The 21,688-nt window shown below is 39.0% G+C and overlaps 1 protein-coding gene across 1 annotated transcript in view; it reads right to left on the bottom strand.

Moving 5' to 3' along the window:
- Positions 1-21,688, bottom strand: part of L2HGDH (L-2-hydroxyglutarate dehydrogenase) — a 39,358-nt gene that overhangs the window by 16,500 nt on the left and 1,170 nt on the right. The window contains exons 2-6 of the mRNA XM_032344187.1: positions 17,418-17,533; positions 16,577-16,728; positions 12,637-12,768; positions 5,044-5,206; positions 3,102-3,136 (exon numbers count right to left, since the gene is read on the bottom strand). Coding sequence (XP_032200078.1) covers positions 3,102-3,136; positions 5,044-5,206; positions 12,637-12,768; positions 16,577-16,728; positions 17,418-17,533 — 598 coding nt within the window. The remainder of the gene's footprint in view (positions 1-3,101; positions 3,137-5,043; positions 5,207-12,636; positions 12,769-16,576; positions 16,729-17,417; positions 17,534-21,688) is intronic.

The raw sequence follows: 21,688 nt of genomic DNA on the forward strand, positions 1-21,688 counted from the left end.
TAGACAAGATGACCTACTCGATAGATGGTAACTAGCCTCTTTCCCCAGGCACCCCCATCCTTCCTCAACAGCTTCATGAGCTAAACAGTCATAGCAATAAGCATGGAGGTGATGCATGCAGTCAGCAACACGGACTTACTGCCCAAGGCTGATCGGCCTATAGCCACTGCTCAATGTTCAATCCACCAACAGCAGAGATCGAAAGAGCCACTGAGATGGTCCCTGGACCACTCCAATCAAAAAAAAAAAAAAAAGCCAGCACTTAGTCCTCACTGAAATAGATACTTGTCCTGGATATAGATAGGTCTTCCCTGACTACAATGCTTCTGAGGAAACCATCTGTGAACCTACAGGATGACTTATTTTACAACAAATGAAGTATAACAGTAAGTTCTTTCTTGTGGAAATCACTGATCTGACCATTTTCTCTATCGTCCTTAACCTGCTAGGTGACAGAAAGCAGAATGGGTTTTTAAAGATTCAAAACAGAACTAGCTGGCTGGCAACACCTTGCAGGGCTCGGGCAATGTCTTCCAGGATACTCTATATGATTAATATACAGTGTTGCTTCACCAAGAGCCAGGATTCACAGGTTTGGAAATCAAGAGGTAGAAATGGGAGAAATGGGAACAGCTCTTTACTATTACAATAACCCACTAGTGAAATTTTTGTTTTCTGTCCCCAGAATTTTGAGCTCTGATGTTTAGAAATCTTGATTCCCAAGGGAGAAATGCTTCCATGAGAGAATAAAAAATGGTTCCATTAACCTGTAAATTGATACTGCCATACCTGACTGCTTTGGGTTCTTTGTGCCAGTGAATCAACAGGCAGAGAGGATTACTGTACTGAATGGGGAAACTGGAAATGAGTCTCAAGGAGAATTCGAGTTGCTACCATACAGAGAGCTTAGGGATGATGAAAAGAACTATGTCCTAAATATGTATCTCCTGGGGATATCTTTTAGCACTGATAGATATAAAAGTTAATAGAAACCATCACAACCCAAAATAGGCAGGGCTACTAATGACACCAACACTTCAGAAGTGAAAGTTTGAGTTATCATTCCTGAGTGATCCTCACTGTTACAGACTGAATTGTGTCCACCTCCCATAAATGCAAATGTTGAAGTCCTTGCTCCTAAGGTGACTGTATTTGGAGACAGAGTCTTGGGGGTAGTTAAGATTGTATGAGGTCATCTAATCCGTCTGATAGAATTGGTGAGCTTATAAGAGTAAGATACTAGAGACTGCTCTCTCTGCAAATGTGCACACACAGAGAGGAGGCCAAGTGAGGACACAGCAAGAAGGCGATCATCTACAAGCCAACAAGAGAGATCTCACCAGAAACCAAACCGCCTTGATCTTAGACTTCTAGCCTTCAGAACTGTGAGAAAATAAATTTCTGCTCTCTGAGCCACCCAGTCTGTGTTTTATGGTAAACAAGACTACCATTTCTCCATTATCTAAAATGGGGGGGGGCTTCTCAATCTCAGTGCCATTGACATTTGGGGCCAGATACCTCTTTGTTGTGGGGGCCTATCCCTCACATCCAGCATCCCTGGCCTCCACCCACTAAAAGACAGTAGCGTTGACCCCCTCCATCAATTATGACAACCAAAAATGTCTCCAGATATTGCTGAATATCTCCTGGGTGGCAAAATCACCTCCAGTTGAGAGTTACTGATCTAATACATTGAAATAGTGGATAACCTTACATCTCAGTATTAAAGTTAAAGGATTTCAAAGAGGGAATGTGACTCATCTAAAAAGAAATGAACATTACCCAAAGATGGATTGAGTAGACTTCATATCTGTTTTGGAGTTAGCATGTTTTCAGTTCTATAAAAGATAGGTGCACCTTGTAGGTGGAATCATAATTTTACTTCCAACTGTATTTGGCCGTTAAATGTTGTCATAAGGGGTGTAAATGGATGCCAAGTTGAAAAGGGATGGACTGTGGGTGTCAAACTGGTTAAGCTGGGAACAATAACTGATAGAATCCCCTTCCTTGTAATGGTTCCAAGTTAAAGCTGACCAGAACAGGAATTGCATATGATTTGGCAGGCAGAAGTAAAGTCCCAGCCATTATTGTCTGAAGGTCATTTCAGTCCAATGTGGTGACAAAAACCCACTGCTAAGTGAATTATAGCCCCACATCTAACTGCTTCCCAACTACTAATACTACTGACTAAGTGCTGCCCTCTATCACTACTTGGCTGAGAGGCAAGAGCTCCCCAGGATGCTTCATGAGCTTCCCATGTGCAATCCCACTTTAGTAGTTGGAAACACTTGGCTTCACAGACTGGCTCGAGATGCCTCTGATCTACCAATTCCCCTTCTGAACCTGTGCTTCCCCAGATCCCTTCACAATTACATAAGACCTACAACCCTCATTAATGACTCTACTCACATGACTGAACTCTGATCACTCGGAGAATATATAGCAAATGCAATGCTTTTATGCCATTCAATAGCTCTTGTTTTAGACTACATGCAGATAAAGGAAAACAGTTCATTTCCCTCTGAGCAATCTTCCCTCCACCAAAGTCCTCTAACTGGTAGAGAGTGAATAAGTTAATGCAGGTAAGTAGATGGAGCAATAAAATATTTATTAGTTTTGCCTTAAATACTCCAAGTGCTTATAATCCTATTCTTTGCTGGCATAATCACTTTGTGAAGACAACTCCAAGTTGAAACCCTTCTTAAAAAGCAAGCTTTTAAACCGCTCTCAAAAAATTTATCTTAGGGGCGCCTGGGTGGCTCAGTTGTTAATTGTCTGCCTTTGGCTCAAGTCATGATCCCCGGGTCCTGGGACCTGGGATCGAGTCCCACATCGCACTCCCTCCTCAGCAGGAAACCTGCTTCTCCCTCTCCCACTCCCTCTGCTTGTTTTCCCTCTCTCCCTGTCTCTCTCTCTGTCAAATAAATAAATAAAATCTTAAAAAAAAAAAAAAAGAATTTATCTCAGAATAACTTCTACATTCGACAAAATTCATCCAAGGACATAGAAGACAGCACTGTGATTAATTCAATTTTTTAAGGGAGGAGAAGGGATGAAAGTAGATAAAGTAGATATAAGTAGTGTTGTTTAAGAATCTTTACCTTTGGGTTCCTTATAACAATTGGATATTTCATCCCTGAAAAAAAAAATTGGTGAAAGATTTATTTTTAGTAAAAGAAGACCTACATTTTTGAAATATTATATTAGTAACAAATTTAAATCATTTTCTTCTTTTGTAACCATGAGTGCCTCCCACTTTTCATTCTAAAGCTTTTTATGAAGTAGTAAGATTAAACTACTTCATATTTGATAATATATAAAACTCTGGCCTATTTTTAAACTTGTTTTAATTCATTTAATCTATGTTTATAGACCACTCCCCACCTCAGATTCAACATAGACAATCCCAGCTTTTCTCTGAACTGTAATCCTCCAAACCAAGATGTAAAATAGATAGAGCATCATTAATTAATTAGCAATAATCACACCTCAGATAAACCTCATTGGCTATAATACTGCCACTGTGCAACACTGATCATCAATTAGTATGTATTATTGCAATGGGCTAATGAGTGCTTTTTGTGTAAGTGTTGTAAGCTGAGTGTTTGCAGATTCTAGGATGCAGAGAGAAGCTAGAGTTATCACAATACAAAAAATTCCAATAATAAACTATTTATAAAATTAGTTCCCAATGAGGTACATGGGATCTCAAAGTCTTAAAAAGCATATAAACATCAGGTAAAGACTATGATCTGCTTAGATCCTCATTTTGATTTTATGTTATCTACCTATGCCAATCTTAATTATTTAACAATCTTGCTTATCATATCATATTTAGAAGGACACTAGGAGAATGATTCAAACAGCCCAAATCTCCTTAAAAACCAGTTAAGGGGGGCACCTGGGCACCTTTAACCCCTGGGCTCAGTGGGTTAAAGCCTCTGCTTCGGCTCATGTCATGATCCCAGGGTCCTGGGATAGAGCCCCGCATCGAGCTCTCTGCTCAGCAGGGAGCCTGCTTCACTCTCTCTCTCTCTACCTCCTTCTCTGCCTACTTGTGATCTCCATCTGTCAAATAAATAAATGAAATCTTTTAAAGAAAAAAAAAAAAACAGTTAAGGAAGAAATGAGCAACTGAGCACTCCACTTTTTCTCCTTCAAATTTCCCAATAGCAAAAATGTCAAAAAAAATTCAAGGTTACAAACCAATTCATTTGGTTTAAAAAAAAATTACTCACAAAACGAAGCAAAACAAAACAAACTCTAAGTTGTCTACAATGGTGGGGGTGGGGGAGAGTTCAAAATGGCTGTCATACCCTGTTTACAGACAGTCTGATTCAGTAAGACTGGGTGATGTTAAAATCTGCATTTTTTTTAAAGATTTTATTTTTAAGTAATCTCTACACCCCACGTGGGGCCTGAGCCCACACCCCCAAGATCAAGAGTCCTATGTTCTTCTGACTAAGCCAGCCAGGCTCCCTGAAATCTGCATTTTTAATAAGCATCCCAAAGGGATTCTGACTATTATCTACAAAATAAGCAAGGGTGTTGAGGCTAGTTTTCCATTAACAGTTGGAAGTTCAGGTTTTAGCGCCAGTCAGTAGTATCCAATCAGTGCCAAGTTCTACCAGCATAAGACTCACCAAAAGCCCCAATTCTCCCATATCCAATCTCAGACTCATCCCTTCTGCACCTGCATCCAGCTCTGCACCTCACTTTAGCCTAGCTCGGGTGGCCCTCCCACCAATACCAACCCAGACAAAAATAGTTGGTTTAGAAGTCAATACAAATGGGGCGCCTGGGTGGCTCGGTCAGTAGAGCATCTGCCTTGGGCTCAGGTCATGATCCCAGTGTCCTGGGATCAAGCCCCACATTGGTCTCCTTGCTCGGCAGAAAGTCTGCTTCTCCCTCTCCCTCTGCCTCCAGCACCCTCTGCTTGTGCTCTCTCTGTCAAATAAATAAATAGAATCTTAAAAAAAAAAAAAAAAAAAGAAAGAAAGAAATCAATACAAGTATGCAAAAGAAAGGACAAGGATGGCTTACCATCTTTACTTCCTGAAGGACTTTCTTTAGCCATTTCAATATCTTTTACTTCAAAACTGGTCATGACAACGCCACCTGCTTCTTGGAAATCCTGGGCAAATGACAAAGCCACCTGCCGATAGTCCACAATGCCAGTGTATGGGCAATCAATAGCCATTAGACCCTGGGACAGGATTATGAAAGAGTCAAGATCATACAATTAAAAATAATTGAGGATAGGTTGTTCAATAAATTTTATTTGGGACTGAATTTTTTTACTGTTAATTTTGATGGATAATATTCATTATCATTGCTTGGCAAAAATTCAGTGCCTAAATCTGATGTTGAATAATATGTCTAACAAATAAAAGAAATAAGACTAGCTAAATAAGAAATCTCTTGTACTCAGGAAATCATTCTCCTCTGTTGGGGAGTTAATTTTGCTGGGTTCTTCTAGCTGCTACAATGAGTTTTTCAGTTTTATTCATCCCTCAACATACTTGATTCTGATTCATATCTGATTCTGAGTCAAATTCCATATCACCAAATGATTGTTTTAAATGAACTCCACTGAGATTTTCCCAGTAGTATATCATATGTCATGCACACTCAGTGAGGACTCAGAGTTGTTCTAGCTATTTACAATGTTTGCGGAGTGTTGATTTGATTTGCTGCAAACTATCTTCAGGACAAGAAATATTGAATGGAGATTTTATATGGTTAACTCCAATTTTCTCTTCAAGTAATAGAGAAATTAATAGCCTGAGTTTTTTGTTGTCATTATGTTGTTGCTATTTGGTGGGCTTTTTGCTTTGGTCTTACCACTCAAGACATGCTCAAATTCTACAGACGAATGACCTATAATCATACTTACTTGATTTTTTGGAACAAATGTTGAATGTGCGTTGGCCTTTACCATTCTTAAGAATAGAATTTCACATGCCAAGTATTGACTAGATTTTGGTGAGTCCTTGGAAACAGCATCATTTTCTGTTGCCTTATTATGTGTATGAGTATATCATTTCTCCCAATTGGTTTTCCCTAAGAGGCTGGTAGCCTGGTTCCCAGAACAACTAATGCCCAGAAGCTGTGTGTGACTGGTAAATGCTGCCATCCTCTCGTTTGGCCGGCATGGGACTGGTATCATTGCAGTTTTACAATTCTATCGGATAGTATTATTTTAAATATCTCATTCTTGTATTCAGCCCCACCCCTACTCCAATACATTTACCTACTTAACCTCTAAAAGCTTTTGGCTTTGCCATCCATCCCTGATCACCAATTCCAAATGGCCAGATCACACTAGGGGTAAAGGCTCACAAAACAAGCAATAGTCTCTTGTCACAAATTGAAGGCAACATTTGGTAAATTTGATTTTTGCTTCCAGACTATGAGATCATTTGCCAAACACAGAAATCATTCCTTATGTCTTGATGTAACAGATACACATTTAAGATTTTGAGATTGCATCTTATATTGCCTGACCACCTCCAAATCCACAAGTCAATGGTTATAATCCAACTTCAAACTGTAAATAGTATTTGGGGTACAATAACCTTGGAAACCAGCAGGTAATACCAAAAGCTTAGTCACAAAAACTCACCTCACATAAACTACATGGCAAATAAGATAAAAGAAGGATAAAAACATGCTATAAAAGTGCTTCATATCAACAGTTTTTTGGAATCCCTGTAACTTCCTTATTCATCTTATTTTTCCTATTACCCAGCACAATGTCTGACACACAAAAGGCACTCAAACTTTTACTGAATGGTGAACTTCTAACGGCTGTCTTTAAACATACTAGATTGCTCTCCATTCTAGACCTTCCCTTTAAAGGTCTCCCTTCTTTCTTTCTCCTTCAAGTCTTGGTTTTGTCACACCTCATGAGATGCTGGTGTGCCCCACAATATATATATATGCTGGGGGAAGGTGGAGTGAGTCACTGTGGCTCAGCAATTCAACTCCCTGGCCCAGGATGGGGCTGGTAGACAGGCTGGGTGTCAGCCAGGAGGCTGTGGATGCATTCTACAGGTTAGCAGGTCAGAGCTTGAAATCTGAGGCTACTGCAGGTCAGGTGGCTAGAAATGAACTAGGCAAGCAGGACACAGAGAGTTGGGAGTTGAAAGTCAGGAGCAGAGAGGAACAGATGAACGTGTGGTTGACTAACAGTGTTAAAGAAAAGGCAAAAAGATCACAAAAGCTAAGATCAGAGTGCACAGTCAGGATATGCCCAGAGAGAGCTGTCGAAAGCTATCCTCCAAAGACAAAGTTTACAAAAATTTCCAAGATGCTCCCCTTAGGGCTATTTAATCTTCTCCCTAAAGAGATCTGATCCAAAAAGCCCTTTAGAGCTGTCCTGAACTTTTCCTTTCCGGAGAGGCTGGACAAAACAGAAATGAACCTATACTATAGAAATTTTGCCCCCTACTCCTGGTCATAGCACTAGGGTTGAAGGACCAGGAAGAAATTCACTCAAGAGACCTTTATGTAATAACCAGACTATTTTTCCACTATACACTGCCACCACTAAATACATCTAGGCATAAATAATTATAATGTGGCATTATATAAAGTGCCAGATAATGTTAATGCAACATTATATAAAGTAGATCAGTTCTGCAGAGGCCTTGGAGAAAAGCAGACTGTACCCCCTTTATAAGTTATACTCCTTAATCATCTCTCAAGTGAAGGTTTACCTCAAGAAGCCTTTCCTAAACTCGTAGACTAAGCTAAAAGCTTTCCCTTATATTGATACAAAACAGATTATTAGCTCTATCAAAATACTTTTTACTATATTAGAATTTTATCTTCTGCTACTCTACTTTTCTTTAGGCTGATCACCATATCTTACTCATCTTCATACCTGTAGTACCTAATATAGTGTTTGGTACATAGTAAAGATGAAAATGTTGGCTGAACTGAACAGAAAAAATACCAGTTCTGAATCAGATCTTGGGGCAGGGACTCTTGGGAGCTATGTGACCTTGGGAAAGTAACTGAGTCACTTTCATTTATAAGACACATATAATCTGACTATGCACATATAGCTCATCTCCTCATTGTGAGGCCTGTGAAGACCACATGGTCAGGCACACAGAACACCATCCGGACTCAAACTTACAGTGCATAAAATGCTGCTCTGTTTGTTGTTGTTGTTGTTGTTGTTGTTTTTAAGATTTTATTTATTTATTTGACAGACAGAGATCACAAGTAGGCAGAGAGGCAGGCAGAGAGAGAGAAGGAAGCAGGCTCCCCGCTGAGCAGAGAGCCCGGTGTGGGGCTCGATCCCAGGACCCTGGGATCACGACCTGAACTGAAGACAGAGGCTTTAATCCACTGAACCACCCAGGCGCCCCACTCTGTTTGTTTTTAACAGTCAAGCATGATATAGAGCCTGGGCTTCTCTTCCCATTTCTTCCTCTCTCTAAAGCCCCTCACAAAGTTCTACAACAGACGATGTTTATTATTCCAGCTGGCTCTGGCCTCTGATTCAAGGCTCCCCTCTTTCCCATGTCCAGTCCAATTCCATCCTATGTACCAGAAACTTGATTAAGTTCCCTAAATTGGCACATTTTACATGTCATTCTCCTGCCCAAATTCTTCAGTGGTTCCCTGCTGTTTAGACCGGGGGCTGGCAATCTTTTCTGTAAAGGGCCAGCCACTACATATTTTTGTTTACATGGGACTTATGATCTCAAACTACTCAGTTTGGCTATGGTACAAAAACAACCATAGACAATACAAAAAATACATGTATTCCTATATTTTTGGACACTGAAATTTCAATTTCATATAATTTTCATGTGTCACAAAAGACGATTCTTTTAATTTTCTTCAACCATTTAAAAATGTAAAAACTATCCTCAGTTTATAGGCCATAAAAAACAGGTGGAAGGCTGGATTTGGCCTACCGACCACACTGCCAACCCTGCTTAGACCATGTAACATTTGGTCAAAGCCTGAAAGAAACAGAAAGCCAAAATAAGATAGTCAATGAATGTGACTTGTTTTTACAAAATTAGTCATTCATTTACCATGTCAGAGAGACAAGAAATACCTGGAGAGAAGAATAGGGAATAGAAGGCCTAGTGTATCCCACACGCAAAACACTTTGATTATTCTGAGACCCAAGGTGAGGAATGCTAGAACTGAAGATGCTATGACCTTTGGAAGAAGAACTCATTCAACATTATTTGGAATCATAGGTATTATGATTCCTCTTAGTAACTTTATACTAATAGCCTTTTAGTAACTTTATACTAATAAAGAAGACCTATATTTTGGGATGCCTTGAGTGGCTTAGTCAGTTAAGCATCTGATAGTTCAGGTCATGATCTCAGGGTCCTCGGATCGAGCCCTGCATCAGGCTCCATGCTCAGCAGGAAGACTGCCCCTTACCCTCTTCCTCTCCCTCTGCCCCTCCACCTGCTTGTACTCTTAAGCAAATAAAATCTTAAAAAAAAAAAAAAGAAAGAAAGAAAAGAAAAGAAAAGAAAACCATATATTTTGACCTATATAACTAATGATAACGTCAGGGGGGAAAAAACTTTATTTCTACTTTGTCTTTTTTGCAGAAAAGATTTGAGGCAGCTTCTAAAAACAAACAAAGAACACAAAACAATATATACTAGCACTAAACATTGAGCCAGCTAAGTATATTAATTGGAAAGGAAAAAATAGAAGTTATTATTTGCAGACAACAAGACTACATAGAAAATCTCCCCCCAAAAATTATAGAAACTATTAGAATAAATATGTGAATCTAACATCCAAGATGGATGAAAGGTCAAAAATAAAATATATTTCCATATATTTGCAATGTACAAGTAGAAAATGAAATTTTCTAGTGTTTGCAATATACAAGTAGAAATATTTGCAACATACAAGCATAAAATGAGACAAGTAGAAAGTGAATTTAAGTAACAATACCATTTATGGGAGTATCAAAAACCATTAAATACTTAGAAATGAATCTAAGAGGTATGAAAGACCCCTATACTGAAAATAATAACACATTTTTGTAATGAATTAAGAAGATACAGATAAATGGATGGATCTACTATGTTCATGGATTGAAAGATACAGTATTGTGAAGATATAAACTGTCTCCAATGGCCCTACAAATTCAATGCAATTTCAATCAAAATCACAAAAGTTTACCTTGTGGGGTTTAGCAAATTAATTCTTTTTTTTTATTATTTTATTTATTTTTTGACAGACACAAGTAGGCAGAGAGAGAGGAGGAAGCAGGCTCCCTGCTGAGCAGAAAGCCTGATGCGGGACTCGATCCCAGGACTCCAGGATCATGACCTGAGTTGAAGGCAGAGGCTTTAACCCAATGAGCCACCCAGGTGCCCCTAGCAAATTAATTCTAAAAGATATACAGAAATACAAAGATCTAAGAACAGCCAAGTAATGTTGAAGAAGAACAAAATTAAAGGAATTTCTCGACCAGATTATTAAACCTACTAAAAAGTTATGATAATCAAGACATTATGGTAGTGGTGAAAGAGGAGAGAATGGAACAGAATAGTCCAGACATGGAGCCCACACAGACAGTCACCTGATACCACAAAGGTAACAGTGAAGTGCAGTGGGGAAACAATGGTGTTTTGACAAATGGTTCTGGGTCAATTGGGTATCCATACAGAAAAAAAAAATGTACCCTGACTTTTACCTTTGTATAATTATAAGGCCATGAAACTTCTAACTACACTTATATGCAACATATGGATGAATTTCATAACTAATATTGAATAAAATAAGTTCAGACACAAAATGAACACCTACTATACAATTCCACTTAATACAATTATAAAACCTATAATGTAAGAAGTCAGGACAGTGGTTACCTTTAGGGGAAAGGTAGTGATAGGAAGGGGCTTGAGAAGAATACTGGGAGGCTGGTAACATTATGCTGTTGATCCAGGTACTGGTCACACTTTATGAAAATTCATCACACTATACATTTATGATTCTTATCTTATGTTACGATTCAACAAAAAAAGCCCCAAAAATCAAGGTAGATAGAAGATGAGAGTGGAAAGATATAATTTAATGAAGAGAGAAATACATAAAAATAAAAATATATGCTTAAGACCCTAGATATGTGGGAGGAGTGGAGACACAAGTGTGTCTCCGAGCTTCTTTGCAGCCATGGGAAATACAACAACACGATCGATTAAATGAGTCCATGTTCATAAGATAAAAACAAGTCAATTGTGCTCAGGAAGAACATAATTATTCTTAGAAGTGAGGTCTGAGAGAAATTTCTCCTGAGGGTTCTCGGAGACAGATGTTGGATAACACAGTGGACAACCTATGTCCTCAACCTCATCCTAACCTCATCCTCAACCCAATCTGTGTCACACCCAGTGTCACAATGACCTTCTCCATAGGCTAATGCCATAAAACCAAAGAATAATTCAGAGGGAGTAATCTGGGGTCAAAGAGTAGGATGGGGAGAGAAAAACACTGCAATGTAGGTGTGCCACTTGGGTAGTGTAGACATATAGGAATAAATGGTCTACATATTCTCCAGGGTATCATTCATAAATAGTGTTTTTATTTCCCATAAACCAAGCTTTTGATAAGCATTGCTTGGCAGTGAGTTCAAAGTCACATTCTCTAGGACATGTACCTAGAGTCCACCTATTGTATATTGTCAGTAAAATGGGGTGGGGGCACCTGGGTGAAGCATCCAACTGTTGGTTTCAGCTCAGGTCATGATCTCAGGGTCATGAGGTAAAGCCTCATGTCGGGCCCCACACTGGGTGTGGAACCTGCTTAAGATTCTCTCTCTCTCCTTCCCCCTCCTCCCCAACTGCTCTAAAAAAAAAGAAAGAAAGAAAGAAAGAAAGAAATTAATTTAAATAGTCATTAAGCCATTTTATTGTGGTGACTCTACATGATATTCTGCTTATACTGAATTTCTGAAGTTGGTATGTTAACACATACCTCTGCTTCTTCCCCCCCAAAAAATGATGGTGGTGACTAACAGGAGATAATAGCCTTTCATTGGAATAGTTAGTGGAACTGGGGTAGGACTGATAGCTTCTGAAAGACTATCAAAGAAAGTCAATATGCTGAGTAACTATTAAATTATTATTCATGTTTCTTTCATAAATAAAAGAACTGTTCTCCCCATAGCAGGTTCTAAGCAAGATATTCTACAAACTACCCTTCACACTCATGGATAACGTAGCCACCCTTCTCAAAATTTTTCAGTGCTTCCTCATGCCTACTAACTTCAAAGTTATTAGCGGGAATATTAAGTCCTTTACACAAGCCTAATCCTGTTTTTCCAGGCTTATCTATTATCTCTCCCTACACACCCTGGGAATCAACCATACCTCACTATTCAATGCTTTCCCAACATACCATATGGTCTCAGACCTCCTCTTGTCTCTGCTTCTGTTCAGATTTGGTATTTTCTCACGGGGAAAGAAGAAATCAGGTGTTCAGAATTTGCAGCAATGCCCCCTTGTGGCTGTTACCTCACTGTCCCAGAAGAGTGATTCCTTCTTTTAAGTTCACCTTCAGTTTCCATGTCACAGCCCTAAATGAAAATGTCTTTGTGACGTGAATGTGGGGTTTTAGTGAATCACTTACCCTACAATATGGCTCCTTCTTCTTTATATCCTCCTGTTGGATTAGCCTCAGGCCCTGCACACCATTCTGCAGGCCTCTCTCATATAGGGCCTGAAGTCTGGGGATTTCTTCTTGTTCAACAGCTACTATAAGCTTAAAAACAAAAACAAGAACAAAAAAACCAGTTAAGAATATGGAGAGTTAAACATATAATTAACTATAAAAGATAAAGTCAATAAAAAATCATAAATTATCTTGATTCAAATTTGTTTGATTTTTGTCTACTTCTCCCTTTTTTCATGACCTCAATTTCCACCTCCATAGGTAAAAGTTGTCTTAAGAAAACTACATTAAAACAATTTTTCCTTAAAAAAAGTAAAAAATTAGGGACACCTGGGTGGCTCAGTGGGTTAAAGCCTCTGCTTCAGCTCAGATCATGATCCCAGGGTCCTGGTATGGAGCCACACATCGGACTCTCTGCTCAGCAGGGAGCCTGCTTCCCCCTCTCTCTGCCTACCTCTCTGCCTACTTGTGATCTCTGTCTGTCAAATAAATAAACAAAATCTTAAAAAAAAAAAAAGTAAAAAAGTAAAAATTTAAAAAAAAAAACAAATTTTCCTTAAAAGTGAGATGTAGCCTTAATTTCCACTTCTCCTGTCACAGTTGCTACATGAATCTTGGCCACAGCAACTGTTATCAACATCACTCCCTAAATTCTAAAGGGTAGAGTAGTACAGGTGGCATAGTCTTTACAATTAAAACAAAAACAAAAACAAAAACAAACAAAAAAGAATGGCCTTCTTGGGAGCGCCTGGGTGGCTCAGTGGGTTAAAGCCTCTGCCTTCAGCTCAGGTCATGATCTCAAGGTCCTGGGATCCACCCCACCTCAGGCTCTCTGCTCAGCGGGAAGCCTGCTTCCTTCTCTCTCTCTGCCTGCCCCTCTGCCTACTTGTGATCTCTGTCAAATAAATAAATAAAATCTTAAAAAAAAAAAAAAAGAATGGCCTTCTTATTTCTACAAGAGTATATAAAATACCAATTTATCAGAAAACTGGTAATTTAGTATAATGGGATATCACTAACAGAAAACTATCCATTTTATTTCCTGGAATAAAGTATATTATAAAATATTTACTAATGCATTCTACTGCAGAAGAAAAAAAAAGTAAATCAATCAACTTTACTCAGGATTTTTTTCTATTTATTTCTGGGCAAACTATCTGAGGTAGTTTCTTCCTTAACAGCTACTGGCAAAGAAAGGCACAGATGCATATTCACAGGTACATTAGAATTCACAGGTACATCAGAATTCACAAATTGTTACTTCATAGCAAGAAGTCACCATAATTTTATAAGATAATACTTTTAATCAAGGGGTAAATGTTATCTAAATCAACAAATAATTAACCTTAAAAACAGAAGTGAAATCAAGGGACACTATCAAGAAAGTGAAAAGACAACACAAGGAATGGGTTAAAATATTCATAAATCACATAGCTGATATTGCCTAATATCCAGAATATGTAAAAAGAACCCTTATAATTCAATATAAAAAATATAAATACAATTTTATATCTTGTTTTTTTCACTTAACACTATGTTGGGACCATTATTCCACATTATTTAAAAAATCACAATACCTTTAATAGCAACAACAAACTTTTATTCTTAAAAACTACATGAAGAATGGGGCACCTGGGTGCCTCAGTGGGTTAAAGCCTTTGCCTTTAGCTTGGGTCATGATCTCAGGGTACTGAGATGGAGCCCTGCATTGGGCTCTCCGCTCAGCAGGGAGCCTGCTTCCTCCTCTCTCTCTCTCTGCCTGCCTCTCTGCCTGCATATGATCTCTGTCTGTCAAATAAATAAATAAGATCTTAAAAACAAAACAAAACAAAACTACATGAAGAAGACTTACAAGGAAATACGAATAACTATATAGCAACAAATTAGATAATCTATATGAAATGGCGGGGCACCTGAGTGGCTCAGTGGGTTAACGCCTCTGCCTTCAGCTCAGGTCATGATCCCAGGGTCCTGGGATCGAGCCCCACATCGGACTCTCGCTCAGCAGGGTCCTGGGACCGAGCCCCACATCGGGCTCTCTCTTCTTCCTCCTCTCTCTCTGCCTGCCTCTCTGCCTACTTGTGATCTCTGTCTGTCAAATAAATAAATAAAATCTTAAAAAAAAGAAAAACACAACAAAACTATAAGCAACAAAAGAAAAAAGTGATAAATGAACTTCATAAAAATTACAAGTTTCTGTGCTTTAAAATATATTATCAAGAAAGCAAAAAAGAAAATCCATAGGAAAAAATATTTAGCATTATTTAAAATATTGATATTACTATTTTAGTTTATACATAAAATATCTTAATATTCTAGTAGTGTTTTAGTAAATATCATATAGCTGATAAGGGGCTGTATCCAGGATATATATAGAACACTTACAACTCAAGAATAGAGATAAATAACCAATATTTAAGTGGGCAAAAGAACTGAATAGACATTTTTCCAAAGAACATAAATAAGTGGCCAATAAGTGTATGAAAAGATGCTCAACACCATTAACTACTAGGGAAATGCAAATCAAAACCACATTGACACACCACTTCACATCCACTAAGGATGGCTAAAATAAGTGACAGACAATACAGGTGTTGACAAGGATGTAAAGATACTGGAATCCTCACTAGCTGCTGATGGCAATTTAAAATAGTGCAGAACTCGGGGTGCCTGGGTGGCTCAATGGGTTGAGCCTCTGCCTTCAGCTCAGGTTATGATCTCAGGGTCTTGGGATCGAGCTCTGCATCTGGCTCTCTGCTCAGCGGGCAGCCTGCTTCCCCCTCTATGTCTCTCTGCCTGCCTCTCTGTCTACTTGTGATCTCTGTCAAATAAATGAATAAAATCTTTAATCTCTGTCAAATAAATGAATAAAATCTTTAAAAATAATAATATTAAGGGATGCCTGGGTGGCTCAGTTGGTTGGACGACTGCCTTCTGCTCAGGTCATGATCCCGGAGTTCCAGGATCGAGTCCCGCATCGGGCTTCCAGCTCCACGGGGAGTCTGCTTCTCTCTCTGACCTTCTCCTCGCTCATGTTCTCTCTCACTGTCTCTCTCTCAAATAAAAAAAATAATAAATAAATAATAATAATAATAATAAAATACTGCAGAACTTTAAAAAAACAGTTTGGCAGTTCTTCGAAATGTTAAAATGGGAGTTACCAAATGACCCAGGAATTTCATTTCTAGGTATGTACCTGAGAGAAATGAAAACATAAGCCCACACAAATACTTGTACATAAATGTCCATAGCTGCATGATTCATAATAGTCAAATGTGGAAACAATCCAAATGTCAGTCAACTGATAAAGAGGTAAACAAAATGTGGTATACCTACACAATGGACTATAAAAAGGAACAAAATACTGATTCGTGCCGGAAAATGAATGAACCTTGAGAATATTATGCTAAGCAGAAGAAGTCAGTCACAAAAGACAACATATTGTAGGATTCTATTTATAGGAAATATCTAAAACAGGCAAATCCACAGAAAGTGAAAGTATATTTGTGGTTCCCAGCAGCTGGAAGAAGGTAGAAATAGGAAGTGAGAGGTACTGGGAATAACTGTTAATAAGCACAGGGCTTCTTTATGAGGTCATGAATATGTTCTAAAATTAGACAGTGGTGATAACTGCACAATTCTCTGAATATACTAAAAATCAAATTAAACACTTTAATAAAAGGATGAATTAGACAGTATATAAGTTATATGTCAATAAGCCTGTTGCTTTTTAAAAAAATAACATGGAGTTAGTCATACCACCTTTTCTAGTTATTTCCTAATATTAGATTTTGAAAATTGCAAAAAGAGAGAAGAGCCATTTTTTTTTTTTAACTCAACAATAAACATCACTAAGAAAACGCTAGTTGTAAGTCAGGGCCCTAGTAAAATGCCTTACCTTGCCACATTGCTTGTAGGAAATTCCCTTTTGGTTACAATATTCATAGATGAGGGCTGCACCTTGTACACACAATTTAGCTTTCAGAGATTCAGGTTTATAATAAATTCCACTATGTATGACACCACTGTTATGTCCAGTCTGGTGAACAGCTACCGGACAAGAGAAACAGGGTAAGAGAAACTACACAATGCATACAAAACCTGCAAACAGCAGGAACAAACATAGATGAAGCTATTAGAGACCACATTATTGAACATTCGGAGTTTGTTCTCACAGGCAGGGCATGGTAATTTCCTCTAGCAGCCATCCCTGGTGTCCATGCCATATCCTCCCAGCCCAACTTTGACTTCAATTACAACTCTGGTGCACAAACCCACCTCTCACCACCAGCAAACCACTCCAAGGGCCCCTATAACTCTAGGCATTCTGCATGCCCATTCCTAACAGGTTGAGGGGTGAGGGGAGAGAGGACTATGCCTCAACATCCCTAGGGTAATCCTCAGCCAGTAGAAACACTAGCTGATGACTAAATGAGCACAATACTTGGAAATGTTCATGTAGCTCCTCAGAGGTCCCAGCGGAATCAAGCTCACAACAGCAGCCTTGATATCGTACCCTCCTGTGGCTTTTCCTCCTTCCCAGTTTACTCTCCACACCCCCTCAGTCCTGCCTCCTAAACAGCCTCTCAAATAAATCACCTATGCTCAAGTTTTAGTCCCAGGCTCTGCTTTATGGAGAACCCTAATTAGGATACTAACATCAACATTCCACATGAAAGATGCAGGACTGAAAAAATGAGCAGATTAAGCCCAAAGAGCCACAACAATATCATACATACCTAAATCTTTCTCCTTTTCCAGAACACCAATGGAAAGTGCTGGATGTCGCAGGATGAGTGCTCTGGCAGAGGCAAGGCCCACAATTCCGCCACCGATAATGACTACATCAAATGAGCTTTAAGAGAAAGTCACCTTTAAAGTAATGCATGTTTATAGTAGATCTTATAAAACTTCATGTGCATAATTTTCATCATCAGTGAACAATTAAACTATGAATTTGTAATCATGAAAATCAAATATTTCTTGGGCCTTACACTATTGGCTTCTTAACAGAAAAAGCCTTTAAGAATTAGAGGCATTGGGGCATCTGGGTGGCTCAGTTGGCTAAGCCACTGCCTTCACGACTCAGGTCATGATCCCAGAGTCCTAGCATCCATTACTCTGTTAGGCATCAAACTCTGCTCTACCATTTACTCATTTGAAATTCAAGTGCAGGGGCACCTGGGTGGCTCAGTCTGTTAAGCATCTGACTCTTGGTTTCAGTTCAGGTTGTGATCTCAGGGTCCAGGGATTGAGCCCTGTGCTTAGCAGGGAGTCAGCTTGAGGATTCTCTCTCCTTCCCCATCTTGTACTCCTCCCGCTGCTTGTGAGTGCAGGCTTTCTAACAAAATCTTTAAAAGAAAAAAATTAGGAAGGGCATGTATAGTCTATCTAATTCAGCAATGAGGAGCAGAAACATCTACCTTTAGCACCTACCTCATGGGCCCAAAAATCTAGTCTGACAGGAACAGGGCCAATCTTGCCTTTTCTACACCCCACCTATTTCAGCTCTTCCTAAATTAAATTATTTTGATGCAAATCCTAAACATTATCTGTAAATTTTTTTTTAAAGATTTTATTTATTTATTTATTTATTTGACACAGAGAGAGCAAGAGATCATAAGCAGGCGGGGGGGGGGGGGAAGCAGACTCCCTGCTGAGCAGAGAGCCCGATGAGGGCCTCAATCCCAGGACCCTGAGATCATGACCGGAGCCGAAGGCAGAGGCTTAACCCTCTGACCCACCCAGGCGCCCCATCTGTAAATATTTTAATATATTATTTCTAAAAGGCCTCTATAAAACATGCCCACGATACCATCATTCTGATTTTTTAAATTATTTTTGTTTTTTGTTGTTCTTGTCTTTTAATTTTAACTGGCTCTATGCTCAAAGTGGATCTTGAACTCATGACTCTGAGATTAAGAGTCACATGCTCTACCAGCTGAGCCAGCGAGGAACCACCAGTATTCTAATTTTTAAAAATTTACAATAAACATTTTATATCATCAAATATTGACCATAAAACTTTTAGGAGAAAACCTTTGGGACCTAGCACTAAGTGAAGTAGAAGACACCAAAAACATGATCCATATAAAAAAATTTGATAAACTGCACTTCATCAAAATTAAAAATTTTGTTCTGCAAAAGATCTTGTTAAGAAGATAAGAAGACAACTAACAAACGGGGAGAAAATACTTGCAAACCACATATCTGACAAAGGATTCACATCTAGAATAACAAAGAACTCTCATATAAACCATTTAGTTAACACGGAGGACACTGGGAGATGGAGAGGAGAAGGGAGTTGGGGGAAATCCGAGGCAGACAAACCATGAGAGACTGTGGACTCTGAGAAATATACTGAGGTTTTTGGAGGGGGGTTGGTGGGGGGTTGGTTGAGCCTGGTGGTGGATATTAAGGAGGGCACATATTGCATGGAGTACTGGGTGTGGTGCATAAACAATGAATTTTGGAACATTGAAAAAAATAAAAATTTTTAAAAAATGAACAAAACATTTCATCAAAGAGGAAAGATATATAGATGGCAACAAGCACATCAAAAAATGTTCACTACCATCAGTCATTAGGGAAAGGCGAATTAAAACTAGAGTGAGATATCCCTACACCCCTATTAGAATGGCTAAAATTTAAAAAGAAAAAAATGGTAGCACCAAATGCTGGTGAGAATGAGGAGGAACTGAATCACTCACACACCTCTGGGAGGAATGCAAAATAGTACAGCCACCCTGGAAAAAGAGTATAGCAGTTTCTTAAAAAACTAAACTAAACTAAAAAACTAAACATAGTTTTTATAAACATATAAAAAACTAAACAATGTGTAACACACTCCACTCCAGTCAGATAATTGCTATCGGCCTTGAAGGTGGCACAACTTCCTTTGTTCTGTTGTCACTTGTACATAGGAAAAACAGATCTTTGGGCTTATATCTTACCCAATTTGGGCCACATCATTGGTCTCCCACTCTTCCTCAGGCCATTCTTTGGATTGCTGAAGATATTAAAGGATATAATGGTCTCTTTTTGAGTCCCAAATATGGACTCTACTCATCTCAAGTCTTTCTGTAAGGGAAATTCTAATATTCAGAACCTGAACCCCAGGTGCATGACTTCATGTTTTATACTTCCTTGGGAAGTGCTGGTATACTTTTCTTTTAGAAATCAATACTCAATATTTCACAATTGATATTCCTTTTATGGCTCCTCATTAAAAAACATGTCTACAGGGGTGCTTGTGTGACTCAGTTGGTTAGGTATATGACTTCAGCTCAGGTCATGATCCCTGGATCCTGGGATGGAGCCCTGCGCTGGGCTCCCTGCTCAGCAGAGTCTGCTTCTCCTGCACTCCCCCCCCCCCTTGTGCTCTCTCAAATAAATAAATAAATAAATAATATATTTAAAAATAAATAAAATAAAAACCATCCCCACAATGAAAAAAAATCAAGCATGTACTAACTAAACATGTCTTAGCAACTACTTGGGCATTTATCTCAGAAAAATAAAAACCTATGTTCATATAAAAACCTGTACGTAGGGACCCCTGGGTGGCTCAGTTGGTTGGACGACTGCCTTCGGCTCAGGTCATGATCCCGGAGTCCCAGGATCGAGTCCCGCATCGGGCTCCCAGCTCCACGGGGAGTCTGCTTCTCCCTCTGACTTTCTCCTTGCTCATGTTCTCTCTCACTGTCTCTCTCTCAAATAAATAAATAAAATCTTTAAAAAAAAAAAAAAACCTGTACGTAAATGTTCACAGCAGCTTTAATAATTATAGTCCAAAATTATAAATAGTCCAGATATCCTTCAACTGGTAAATGGTCAAACTGTATTACATCCGTACCATGGAACACTACTCAACAGTGAAAAGGAACCCACTTTCATTACAGGGAACACCTTGGATGAATCTCAAAGACATCATGCTGTGTGAAAAAAGCCAATCTCATAAGGTTATATACTTTGTGACTCCACTTATAGAACATTCTCAAAATGACAAAATTTTAGAGCTAGAGAATAGATTAGTGATTGCCAAGTTAGGAAGAGTGGAGAAGACGGGATGTGAATATAAAGGGACTGGTAGGGGTGCCTGGGTGGCTCAGTGGGTTAAAGCCTCTGCCTTTGGCTCAGGGTCCTGAGTCCTGGGACCCAGCCCCACATTGGGCTCTCTGCTCCGCGGGGAGCCTGCTTCCTCCTCTCTCTCTCTCTCTCTGCCTGCCTCTCTGCCTACTTGTGATCTCTGTCTGTCAAATAAATAAAATCTTTGAAAATAAATAAATAAATAAAGGGACTGGTAACACAAGAGATGTCTCTGTGGTAATGAAACATTTCTGTATTTTATGGTGGCAGTTACACAAATTAACACGATTAAATTGAATAGAAACACACAAATGAAAGCATATGTGAGGAGATGAAATCTGAACAAGGTCTGTGGATTGTGCCAATCTCAATTTCCTAGTTTTGATACTATACTGTAGTTAGGTAAGATGCTATCATTGGGGGTAAATTGGCTGAAGGGTATACAAACACTGGTTTGGGGTTTGCTTCTTGTGGGTTTTTTTCTGCAACTTCCCATGGACCTATAATTATTTCAAAATAAAAAGTATAAACAAAACCTTCACTAACCCTACTTTTCCTCCCTTAAGAAAAGCAATCCCAAAATAATTGTCTACGCTCGCCCACCATGACTCACAAGTCCTATCCCACTCTAACCTCCCTCCAAACCACTAACACACAGCAGCCAGTCAACTTTTGAAACCTCAACATTTAATCACTCCCTCTTCTTAAAAATCCTTTAAGTCTCCCAATGCTCTTAGAATAAACTTCCATGTGGGTAAAATAAAATAAAAAACCCTGCTGTGATGTAGCCTCTCTCCAGGGTCATTCCACACCATCTCTGTTCCACGAAGAACAGTCCCACTCATCTTACCCACCTTCTAGTTCTGGAAAAAGCCAAGCGCTTTCCAGCTTTAAAGCCTTAGCATAAGCCACGCCCTCTCCA

This window comes from Mustela erminea, chromosome 5, assembly GCF_009829155.1.
Source record: "Mustela erminea isolate mMusErm1 chromosome 5, mMusErm1.Pri, whole genome shotgun sequence".
In the NCBI taxonomy this organism is placed as follows: domain Eukaryota; kingdom Metazoa; phylum Chordata; class Mammalia; order Carnivora; family Mustelidae; genus Mustela; species Mustela erminea.